Source organism: Betta splendens, chromosome 21 (genome assembly GCF_900634795.4).
Source record: "Betta splendens chromosome 21, fBetSpl5.4, whole genome shotgun sequence".
NCBI classification, from domain to species: Eukaryota; Metazoa; Chordata; class Actinopteri; order Anabantiformes; family Osphronemidae; genus Betta; species Betta splendens.
The window spans coordinates 13113421-13126796 of record NC_040899.1 but is presented as its reverse complement, the minus strand read 5'-3'; the positions used below and the strand labels follow the sequence as shown (position 1 = coordinate 13126796).

Sequence of the window (13376 nt, the reverse complement as noted above, 5' to 3'; positions counted from 1 at the left end):
GACAATGACCCCAAACACACCTCCAAGCTGTGTAAGGGCTACTTGACCAAGAAGGAGAGTGATGGGGTGCTGCGCCAGATGACCTGGCCTCCTCAGTCACCGGACCTGAACCCAATCAAGATGGTTTGGGGTGAGCTGGACTGCAGAGTGAAGGCAAAAGGGTCAACAAGTGCTAAGCATCTCTGGAAACTCCTTCAAGACTGTTGAAAGACCATTTCAGGTGACTGCCTCTTGAAGTTCATCAAGAGAATGAGTGTGTGCAAAGCAGTAATATAAGCAAAAGGTGGCTACTTTGAAGAACCTAGAATATGACATATTGTGAGTTGCTTCACACTTTTTTGTTATGTATTTAATTCCATGTGTGTTAATTCATAGTTCTGATGCCCTCAGTGTGAATGTACAATTTTCATAGTCATGACAGTAAAGAAAACTCTTTGAATGAGAAGGTGTTTACACTTTTGATCTGTACTGTATATAATATATATATATATATATAATATATATATATTATATATATATATATATATATATATATATATTACACACACACACACACACATATTATATATATATATATATAATATGCAATACAAAATACATTACTACTTTTGAATTAATTGCTGAATGCTTCTCATATTAATGCGATTAATCACCATTCATGACAAGGATTTTAATCCATGCCCAGCACTACTAAACTCATATTAGAGACATTTTTGACCTCCATGGCTGACAGCAATGTTGAGCTTACTGGCTAAACGTCTTGTCCATGAGTTCAGTGTTGTTGATCTTGACAATGCACTCGTCCTCCTGAAACAAGCCCTCCCTTCTCGAGCGACTCGCCTCCTCCACACCACGGATATACAGGCCAAGAGACCTGACAAAAAAAGAGAGGTTGCATCTGTATAAATACACATACACATACATATATACATGATTTGCTTGAAAAATAACACGTCTAGAAGGAAAGTAGAGTAATACCGGTAAATGTAGACATCACCGACAATAACAAACACACACACGCACACACATAATTAAATCATTAATATTACATTTACTGTTTACAGAGACACAGTGAGGTGGTACAGATAAAGACGAACTGAACAAAATTCCCTGTAGTCAAAAAAATGACATAAATGAAAAAAAACAGCAGAAATAAAAAAAAAAGGTTTAAGTAAATAAGGTTGTAAATGGTGGAAAAAGAATAAGGAGGTGATCAGGAAAGAAAGCATACAGTAGGACAAAAAAATGAGAGAGTAAGATGAAGGGTGGGGACTGGAGGGGTCAGGTGAGTCATGAAAGCGCATCCTGCTTAGGAAATCCCCATTCTTCTGCTACACTCAAAAATACGTGTTAGTGTAAAGAGACCATGAAGTTTAGCAAAACTTTTTGCTCCTTTCTTCTTTGTTCAGCTTTGTGTGCTTGCATTTTTCTGAGGTTGCTAGTTTTGTGCAAAAGGACCACAATTCATTTATACAGGATAATAAGAATATACAATAAAAGTCAGGATTTGTTTAAAGTCTAGTGAAGTTCATAATAGGCAATTTCCTAGAGATCCAATTCTAATAAATTACTGTAGTTCTCCTCTCTGCTCTTGCATCTACTGAACAGCATTTCTGTGTATTTGGCAGGTAGGCTGTTCCAAGCATCTTGAGGAACTTGCCATGGTTCTGTGGATTTAGACTGCCTCAGCTGCTTCTGTCTCTTCATGTAATCCCAGATTGACTCCATGCTGTTGAGTCGAGTGCCCTGTGGGGACTCGACCATCTGTTGCCGGACTCCTTGTTCATCGTCGAGTTTGGGACCCATCAGATGGCATGGTGTGATAGATAAGGCTCAGCGCTAAGGAGATGACTAATTCAGACCAAATTCTCAACTTTGCAGTAAGGCAGACCCAGACTAAAGAGGGAACTTCACTTCAATCACTGGTATGTAGACATTGTGTGTTCACTAGTCCAAAGCACTCGGGCATCGTCCTGCACACTGGTTCTTCTATTTGGTAAGTAACTTGTAAGTACATGTAAGTTGACTTTCTCTGCCACATTAATTTATTATTATTAACAATATACCAAGATCCCCAAATTATTTTAAAATATTAATACATTTTCAACAATGGTGATTCTGAAAAATCATTTCAACACTGTTATGCATTTTTGTACACAACTCACCGGCCACTGAGTGATGAGCAGTAAGGGACCACGTGGATTCCCAGGGGACTGTCTTCTCCAAGGATCTCCACTATTCTGGTCAGGCTATAAACACACCACAGGAAAAAGATCATTAGGATGTAGGCTATTGTTGTAATAAAGCAATATATAAAAGGGGAGTGTTGAATTTAACTCAGTTTGTTTACAAAGCAAAATAACAATTCTCAAGGCACTTTACAAAATATGTTTGAGAAATTTACAGAACTATACCGAAATCTCAATAAATCCTACTTGAGCCGGACGTAGTAATGTAGGTAAATGTCTTAATAAAAGAGTCTGTAAGTTTTAATGGCATTAAGCCCTGTAGATTGTCCACACTGCCCATCCCAAAGTGTTTATTTCCAGCCCCCTAATGGAAAAAGCTGTTTAAGGAACGTTAAGGAATTTGTTGCACCTTTTTGCCAAAGCGGGCATGACATCATAGGGGTCACAGGTCACAGCATCCAGCTCGCTGATGTCTGGCTAAACCTACAGCTAACGGCACACTATCAGCCCGGGCAGTGGTGAAAGGACCTCATGATTCCAGCTGGAGAGTGGGACACTATAGAGGACCTGACCCACACAGCCCCTTGCAACACAGCAGTACTGTAGCTGCGCCTAAAATACCATTTTGATATTTTGCAGGTGGTTCTGTGAGTGGTCCCTTTACCGTTGACGTAGACAATAATTGAACTGTGGAACAAATCATGCTTGGATGGGATTGGCTAAAGTAGCAAAATGTAAAACGCATAGCAAGTGCACTTCTAACACACCCAAATTGTTAACATGAACCAGAGAGTCATACTGTATAAAAGTGCCAGAATGCCCAAAAAGTGGATTTTGCATGTATTGGCACCTTTAAAAGCCACTCACTACCATGACTTTATCTGTGCCAAGAACAAATTGCGTGATGAATTATAACGGTGTTCAAGTCTGAGATACAGCTCATCCTCCACCTCAACCTCTAACATAATAGTTACTGCAAAATTGTAACATTTTTTAATGTGCTTTATTGAAGAGAGAATTAAGAATGATGAGAGAAAAACTGTTGAAAACACACAGACCATATTACTAAATGGCTCTTGAAGTACATCATTGAAGAGAAACAGACATAATTTTCCATCGATGATTTTGGTAAAAAGTTGCCCAGGAGTTAATCCATTTCTGTGAGCCCAGGGAATGTCACCACTACACAAAGTCAACAAACAACTGGGCTGCGTGCGTCTCTCAAAAGTCTGTCATCCATCCAACTCCATCATCTCTATGGTTCCCTTCCTCTCTTTCAATCTCTCAGTCTAGTTTGGCTTATTCAAGTGTGCTCCTGCTTCACATTCTGAAAGTATTTTAATGTGCGCCTTTGTTTGTTTGATTAGTCTATCTATGAGAGCACAGCCATTAATCCTCCCCTGACCTTCTCTCTGTTCCCTGTGCGTGTATGTGAGTTTGTCCATACTTAGTTTTGTGCTCTTTATATCTAGCTTCTTTTCTCACATCTGAGTCCTCTCTGCAAATCCATCCAAACCATCCTATAAACAGATGCTACTGAACGCCAGAAAAAGCCTGGCTGATGGTATAGTTATGCTTTTGTCTTTGCCCCCTGAAACCCCAACACTCTCTTATTGCCACTCAGCTACTCCAGGCAATAGGAAATAAGGGGCAGGCAAAGACAGAAGGAGTGAAGAATAAAGAGAGAAAAGAAAACATGGAAATAGGAGAGTGAAAGTTATTGAGGGTGATGCCAAAACAAAATAACTGGTGGAGAAAAAAGCTTAAGTAATTCTGCAAGAAACAAAGGCTTACATTTGACAGAGTGCAGTAATAGAAGTGTGATAATGGACCTCAATATCAGAGAGAACACCGTGTATGAAGGCAAAGCTCTCAATGTACCTGTCAAGCCACAGTATAAACCCTCACCCTCGATCATAAGCTTTGAGTTATGACCTGAACATCACAAGTTGATTAGGTCGCCTTGAAGATGCCACGAGAGGTGTTCCTGGCAAATGGGAGGAAACCAGAGGACAGGCCTGGGAGCGCCACCACATACTGTACTTCATGGTATGGATGGAAGCATGCATTTTATAAATTCTCCAGTAGAGAATTCCAAACAGTTCAAAACTAAGTCATTTGAAAGTTGTTTTTTTTTCAAATTGCTTTTAGTGAAGAACAGATAACTTATTCAAATTAACATCTATTATAAAACCACTCTGCATTAGTTCTTAGGCACTTTTAACATTTATCTTGAGTTTGTTTTTACTCGGCTGGTAGGTTGATCCAAGCATTTTGCATAACTGATTTTGGACGCCTTGTCGTTTAATGTCTCTTAATGAAATCCCTGACTGATTTAAATGTGTTCATAAAAGGGTTCTGTGGGGACTATACCATCTGTTGAAGGACTCTGCGGTCCTTGTTGTTGTAGACCATCAGATCGCATTGCGTGATAGATAATAACTGATCTGGGCCAAATTCTTAAAGCACTTTTTGTCCTTCATGTGGATCTAAAATTTTTAACATTTTAGATACTAGCATTTACTAATGTTAGTATCTACTAACTAGATTTTAATCTGGTAAGGACATATTTCTCTACATGGTGCAGAGCAAAGCTCAGATCAACACTGCTAGCAAAGAAAAGTACTAATACAGTTGTAGTGATCAGAAGAGGGAAAAACGAGGACAAGGAGAAAACAAGGGAGGAGGAAAAGTGGTGGGAAGCAAGGGGATCTGGGCGAAAATGCAGTGAAGGTAGGAGGAGGAACTGAATTAATTAGACAGGGCTAATGAATAGAATTAATATGAGAGGAAAAATAACATCCACCCCTCCCGCTATCCGTCCCGCTGCTGCGCCTCTGATCTCTAACACTACCACTGCAACACACACACACACACACACACACACACACACACACACACACACACACACACACACACACACACACACACACACACACACACACACACACACACACACACACACACACACACACACACACACACACACACACACACACACACACACACGATCCATTTGCTTTTGCTTTCGTGAGTACGGTAGGTGTGTGCGTGTGTTATTTTTGACAGGCTGCATCAATGCAAAAAATGCAGACGGGGGGTTGACGAAGAGAGAAAATGGGTGGGACTTGAGAAAAGAGAGGGGGAATATGACAAGAGAACAAGGGAGAGAGAGAGAGAAGCAGAGGAAGATGAAGAGAGCAGGTGTTCTCTTTATCCACCTGCCACTTCACTGATCCTCTCTATGAAAGACAGAAATACAGAAGAGTAATAATAAAAAAAAGGAGGCTCTGCATTACCGAGCCACTCTCCTCCTCTTACTGCTTTTCACCCTCTTATTTATTATTTCCCTTTCTCTCTCTTGTTTTATCTCTAAAGCGGGTCTTCAAAGTGGCGAGCACCAGAGAGGCGCAGAGCAAAGGGATAGGCTAACAAGTAAAGACACACAATACTGCTAAAGGTTAATGTATGCCAGACGGAAATAAACTTATTCACATAGATTAAATTGCAACATAAAGAGCAGTTTTTACTTCCACAAAATAGAGAGCATTCAAAGGCAAGGTGAAGTATGCGTGAGGACCCTCTCTACTAGTGATGCCTGTGTGTTCATTACTATTATATACTTGTTTGCTGTCTCCTAAAGATGTACGTTTTCTTTTGTTTAAATATGAACAACACCAAAATGGGGGTTTCTTGAGGCACTGTCTCTTGATTTATGCCCAAAGTAAATATGTGGAAGACAACAACCAACAGTTTTATGTCCACAAGGAGAACCCCCCCAAAACTAAAGTCTCTTAACCATGGAAAGAGGCTTTCACGCCGAGTTGGTGAAGTGCATCTAGAGATATCCATTTACCTTTTCACCTCCTATCTACTGAAAACTCATTCAGTACAGTGCAATATTTCTCATAGAAACACAGTGTAATATGCTGAGAATGCTATTTCAATAAACCAATTTACAGTAAATCTGTTCCCCTGTATTAAAATGGACATTTTCTTTCAGAGGTAACAGGTTTTTGCATGCTGTGGTTAAAATTATGATGAGCCATTACTGTATTTATTCGTGTAGCTCCCCACTCAAAGGGGTGCGCACATGCACAGACGCACATACAAGAGGGAGGATATTGACTAGAAGAAGCTCATACATACCCCCCCCCGCTACCATACACTTTCATTTAAGAGCTACTGTTCCAATGGTTATGGCTGCGTACTTCTACTCATTTTGGCATTTTTTGCAATTTCACGGGTCATTTCCCCAGCTACCAGAAAAACCATTTCTCACAGCTGATATACTTTGTGTGTGAGAGGGTGCGCACCCACAGCAGAAGATGCCGCATGAAGTTGAAAACGTTGATAAGGTTTTTGGAAATATACTACTTAATCAATACGAAATTTTGAAAATATGTTTAAATATTATAATTATCATTTTATTACCGGCTGAATAATATTTGCAACAGTGACTCATTCTCATTGTCACGTTATTTTAGCTTTCTTGTTAAGGGATTGGAAGAAAAAAAATTTGAACATACTTGCACTCCATCCATCCATCCATTTTCTAAACCGCTTATTCCCATATGCGGGGTCACGGGAGTGCTGGAGCCTAACCCAGCTGGCTATGGGCGAGAGGCAGGGTACACCCTGGACGGGTCGCCAGTCCATCGCAGGGCAAAACATAGACAGACAACCATTCACACACACACTCACACCTACGGGCAATGGAGAGAGTCCAATCAACCTAATGCACGTCTTTGGACTGTGGGAGGAAGCCGGAGAACCCGGAGAGAACCCACGCAAACACGGGGAGAACGTGCAAACTCCACACAGAAAGGCACCAGGACCGCCTCCGGGAATCGAACCCAGGGGTGCGGTGGGTAGCGACGATGCTACCCACCGCACCACCGTGCCGCGATACTTGCACTCATACTGGGATTTTGTTTGGTTTGACTTGACTGGATGATTCTACACAACCTTTTCCCTTCCCCAATGTTACGACTGCTGTCAAAGGTGCTACTGCTGTATCTGCTACTGACCTGCAGCGGTTAATATTTTGTATCAAAATACGTTTTCTTTATACTGTAGAGTAATTGAATAGTTGAGACTGTTGAGATCCAAAAAGCTATTTTCTGTTGACCAAACAAGCTAAATTAAATGAACCATGATCCACTTCTGTAAAAATACAAAAAAAGTGAAAACTAAACAGGGTTAATATATTTTATAGGCTCCACAGTCACATAAGGCACTGCCAATTTGAAAAAAGTCAAACAATTTCACCTCATTCATTTTCATTTTCATGTTCCTATTTAGTTAATTTTATCACACCTTGCTTTTCATCAGTAGTTTAGGTGACGGGGCAATGTCACGATTATTCATAATTTGGTTATAATATATTTCAGTAGAAATGTGTGGTGGAAAAAAAACTCTGTTATTATCCAGACCGAGCACAGAGGCTGCCTTGCAGAACACAATGCACATGTGCTGCACACTTGAGTATGTATGAGTGATCTAAATTCTGTCTCTGTTGGTTGCAGCTGGTTGCTATGGAGTGAGGCAGAAACAGCCACGGCTTAGGTCAGATCATTGTTTTGTTAGAATTGCTCTAATACTTTCCTGTGTGTCCGGTTTTACACATAAACTGCATATTATTTTGTTCTAGCATTTATAAATTAATCAAGTTACTGATTTTTAAAAATGCAGACTAGTACAGTGTTCAGTCCATTAAGAGAGGTCATTGTTTAGCAACCATTAGTATTAGTCATGTTATGGCAGACTGTGTCTACTTTGGCATTTACGCTAAAATGTCTTTATCTTGACTCCATTTAAGACAGACATTAGGATTATAGCAAGTAAAATGTCTGATTAAAGTTATTAAGCAGCAAGTATGAAAGCCTGAGACATAATTATGTAGATTATATATTATAGTATAGTGTTTCTTTTTGTGACAGAATACAGAAGAAACAGAAAGTATACAATATTTTGGAAATTATGCAAGTGAACATATGCAACTAGACGCACCACTGTAGCTTATGCATCTCATCTGTCTTAACGATAACTATACTGTAAATATATATGTATCATATGAAGCACTGTGGGGGGAGCGGGGGACAATTAAGCATTTTAATGGGGTATTTCAACCAGTCCTACTGAGAGGGAAGCTCCTGGAAATACAGATAGACTCCTCCACAAGCTTTTGGATCACTAACTACCTATCTGTCTTACCAGCACAACTTCAAGGCCTGTCATCAAAGGTCAAATTGGGTGTGTAAGCAGTGGTGTGGCGAGGAAGCAGAATTGAGGCCTAATGGTCCATTTTGTGAACAATACTCTGATAGTAAATAAGGCCCTAGACCAAAGAGATGATTGTGGAGTAAGAGAACCAGCTGAAGGAATGTCTCTATTATGAGACAGGAAGTACCGTACAAGTGGTAGAGTGGTACAAATATGAACAATGTCTGGAGAATCACAATCTGTGCCGTTCTCTCAAACATACAGTACAGCACACAGCAGGTGATTGCGTCAGACATGTTTTCAATTGGGAAAATAGTCTGTTCAGTTTCATCGAGGGCTGGTGCAGGAGGCACAGCATGACACAAAAATGAAATCAGTGTTGTTTACAGCATGCAAGCAAAGACAGTCACATGGTTAAAAAAAAGACGAAGTGCAGTTAATAGCAGAAAGAGAGATCACTCAATATTTCCTATAATATCTGGTGTTGTGCTGATCGGACTAATTAGAAAAGCTGAAAAAACATCTGAACTATAACATACGTGTTACCTTAATTTTGTGCTAGAGAGCTGGTAGAACAATGTCATTTTAAGGTCTAGGCTAACTGACTGTTTTTTTTTAATCTGGGTAATATCTAGAGAAGCCTGAAAGTAGCTTCTGACTGCTCACTGCAGATGCCTAAGTAATACAAAATGTGTTTGAGAGTTTAGTGTTGGTTAATGGTTCTCATAGAGACACACAGTGATTTAATTACATTTCCTTCAACCTAATACTTCAGTGGATATCATGGTACACTGGCAGCACTATAATTAAAACAATATTAAATTTTCATGAATGGGCGCCACACTGACCTGCCACTGATTGTGTGTTTGCCTTGAGCTCGGTCCACCGCTGCAGGCCTCTCCACAGCAGGATCGGCCACCTGCTGAGAACACAAACAGGACACCTTTACTGTTAGTCAGTGATTGGCATATGGCGAGAATACACACAAAAAAAACCTAAACAACCTCCAACAGCACATTCAGTCTGTCGGTGTAAGTAAGACTTAAGGGAAGCAGAAGAATAAAAGGGAAAATGTGCATTTTATAAGACGTGTGGATGGATACTGTAGTCTAAATAAAAAGAGAGACAGAGAGAAAGAGATAAAAGTGCGCGTGTGTGTGTGTTATTTAGATGTGTCAATAATACTACAGCTTAAAACTGTAGATGGGGAACAAAGTGAACTTATAACAGCATTAGCCTTCAATCTGCACGTGGTTTGAGGTGCATATGCCCATGTGGATATCTGAGCTTAGGCCTGCGTGTGTTTGTGTAAGCATATGCAGGTCAATGAGACTCAATACTGGTAGTAGGCACTAATGGAGTCTTAGCATGACCTTTAACCCTTGGCCTCTTACCCTACTACCATTTGACCCACACCACCTGTCAAAAGAATGAAAGAAAGGGGAAAGTTGGAGAGAAAAAGAAAGCAAGACGTATAAATAATGAAAAGAGAAGAGATGATGAATATGTTTGAAGCTGGAACCAATTCTGGTTCATCTTGAAAGGCTGAAATTAAAAATCACAGCTAATAGCTTGTGAGAAGAGGCTGAGGAAGATGAGTCGAAGCTTAACAGTGAATGACAAACTGCTGATACGGTAAACATATGTTCCGGCTGCGGTGGCTTGTAAATCAATTAGTCCGGCCCTGCTGCAGATGCTGTCATGCAAGCTTAATTACTGTAGGATGACAGGTAACATTAATTATTCTAACCTCTTTGTCATAACAACAAACACTCATACATTAATTGGAAACTCTACTGCACTTAATTGTATGTCTGACTTATTAACTGCATGCACAGATTGTCTATAAATATTAATTACAAATTAGTAATCAAAGGGTAATTTACTCAAAGTTAATAAATCTGAAAAAGTAAATGGGTTCCATTATTCATATTAACCTTAGAGTATTTTAGACAATACAGATCATTTGTATTGTCTAACAGTGTGGAAAATGGCTGTTGTTTTAGGGAAATTTTTTGTTCTTTAGCCGAATGAATGTGTTTCAATACTCAGCACTGCTGTCAGCAGTAATTAAAATATGAATACTGCAAACAACTCCATAGGAACAGAGCTTTTACTTGCATGAGAAGTAACAGCAAAAAAGAAGAGATAGAAGATTTATTAGACATATATTGGGGCCAACCGCTGGAAAAAATTAATACATTAGTCTGCTGACCTTGGACAGTTCAATCAATACTTGTAAGCATTAGTGGTCCTACAAAACTTTGGGAACAGAGAAGCCGAATTTCCATTTTAACTATGATGGATAATCCTACCTTGTAATATAGGGGCTGTGAGCGTTTAGCTTTATCAATCCAATCTTATAATTGCTAAAAGCAGATAAAATGAGTGAACTATTAGTGAGATCGCTAATTAATGATTACCAATCAGGCTAAGTGTTCCCTGAAAGTAATTCCAGAGTGAGTATGACAAATTATTACCGATACATGCAGGACAGTTTGTGCTTATGTATGCGTGTTACGAGCCTTTGGCCATCGTTACAGATGTAAAAATGTTTTGTTTAAAAAAAAATGTTTAGAACATAACAAATCTAAATAAATTGACATACTCAGTAAATGTATGAAGGAATGCTTATCTTTATTTAATTTTGTTAGTCGATCTATCTACAGTATCTACAGTAAGTATTTCCTTGAACATCATTTGTTTATTACCACTATTAAACTGTACAACACTGTCAGTGGGGTCACCTTGTAAAAATACTGTATACAGTATACTAGTATAAAAAACACTGAATACAATTAGCTTGATTAGCAATGAAATTTACCTACAACCAGTGCATGCGTTTGCATGTTAAAAAGATGAACAAAAGAGAGAGAGAGAGAGAGAGAGAGATGGAAAAAGTGACTCTTGGCTCACTGTACGCATTGATTCTTGGCATTTAGAATGAAAGAGCTGAGGTAGAAATCTTTGCAGATTAAAATTGAATAAAGGAAACGGAAGGAGGGTATGAGAAAAGACAGAGAGAGTGGAAAAAAAACAGAATTACTCCAAGAAGAGTACTTTCTTCCCCTCATCGCTCTCCCCAAAAGGCCAAGTGACAATTTGAGCCATTACCTGGAGCTATTACCTCTATCTGAACCTAGTTCATTGAGAAGAGACAGGCCAGTGAAGGAGTTAGCAGGATGTGCGTGTGAGTGAGAGTGCATATGTCTGTGAGAGTCTAAGAGACAGAAAATGAGACAAATGTACGCTGACCACAATGACATGTGGAGAAAAGATGAGAGGAAAAAAGAAAAAAAACATTTTTATGTTCTATACAGTACCACTTCAACACTCGTAGTAGCTATTGCAGCACAGCAGGTATGAGACGGAAAAGCTGTGTTGCACTGAAAATCAATATCAAGCAGACAGAAACACGCGAGAGAATATAGAAGATGTTTTGAACATTTATGTTGTTATAACTAAAATAAATGGATCAATCTCCTTTGTTTACATTGCTTTTCTTAACCACAGTGAAACATGGCTTAATAAAAGTCCATGTAAACAAACTTATCACTGGACAAAAGTAACACATAAATAAGATGTATTGTACGATTCAAGGTTCATCACTTCGATGAAAGACTAACTCCCTCCAATAGAAGTTTCAAATATCACATCTAAACACTTGAAAAATGCTCAATTTTAGCAGCTGTAGTAACTTTGGATTTGAAAATTCAATTCTGGACCCTTTGGGCTCTAATTATAATGACAAAAGATGCACTCTGAGCTTTATGGCATGCGTGACGAGCATGAACAGCAATGTTTTCGATAAAATAAAGTTTATGGAGTCAAATTACAGAATAAAGACTTGTGCGTGCGTAAACCGATCTTTGCGTGCGTAAACCGATTCCAACTGCATTATAACATTGCATGGCATTGCTGATAGCCTGTCGGCTAACATGCTACAGTACATTAACGTCTGATCGAAACACCAGTTTACCGTTTGAGCAACTGCATCACCTCCGCAACAATCAGAGCGTGGAGGCAAATTAAGGTCACGTTATTTTACTTGTAAATTTAATCACAATTTGTGCCTAATTTTAACGCCCCAAGTTATGAGTGTAAGCACGGTATAGCCCCGATAAGTCTACAAGTAACACGCAACTGGTTACACACGCACCTGGTTACGCACGCACAGATCTAATCTGACCCTAATTTGACTCCATAAAAGTTAAATAAAACTATTTGAACTATTTCAATGTATCAGCCGGATCAACCTAAGTGACTTTTAATCAACTTGAATAACATGAACACATTCTACTCTCGTAAACTAAGACAATACATTAAAAGGGTCTTGCCTCTGAACCTTGGTTATTTTTTGTACAGTACAAACATTACAGAAGGTGCATTAATCAGAGAGATTGGTAACCTCAGGGAACCAATCGCATTTCCCCAAGGAGCAAAACATTGTGAACAGGTGCTATGTTGTGCTATGGGGAATATAGCAAGACATAAAAAAGCATGTTTGTCCACTAAGAAATCTCAAGAGAAGTAGGATTACCACTCAAGAGTCCAATCAGACATGGGCTTCCTTTGGCCAGTGAACACAAGGGAATTTCCTTGTCCATAAGTCTACAAGGAGCATTAAACTGTAACACTGAGATTATAAATAAACAAAACTACATCTCTATGCAACCTGAACGCTGACTTTTGGATTTTGGTTACCATGTTCCTATATGTAAGCTAAAAGTTAGTGTGTACAAGTGTATGATAATAAAAGAGATGGGAGAGAATGTAGTATTGTATAGCAATCATATCTTTTGTCTGTAAATTATGTTTATTGTACTCATGAAGGTTTGAGCTGCTTTTTGAGATGAAAACAAAGAAATAATTACCTTTCCCTTTGTTTGAAGGAGCCCAATCAGTTATAATATATGTTATAACTATATTAGCCTGGAAACTAATCAAGAGTTGATTTTGCCT

The 13376-nt window shown here is 39.0% G+C and overlaps 1 protein-coding gene across 1 annotated transcript in view; it reads right to left on the bottom strand.

Moving 5' to 3' along the window:
• LOC114846730 (partitioning defective 3 homolog B-like) overlaps nucleotides 1-13376 on the bottom strand; it is a 127339-nt gene that overhangs the window by 84999 nt on the left and 28964 nt on the right. The window contains 3 exon segments of the mRNA XM_029135733.3: nucleotides 749-874; nucleotides 2166-2249; nucleotides 9263-9333. Coding sequence (XP_028991566.1) covers nucleotides 749-874; nucleotides 2166-2249; nucleotides 9263-9333 — 281 coding nt within the window.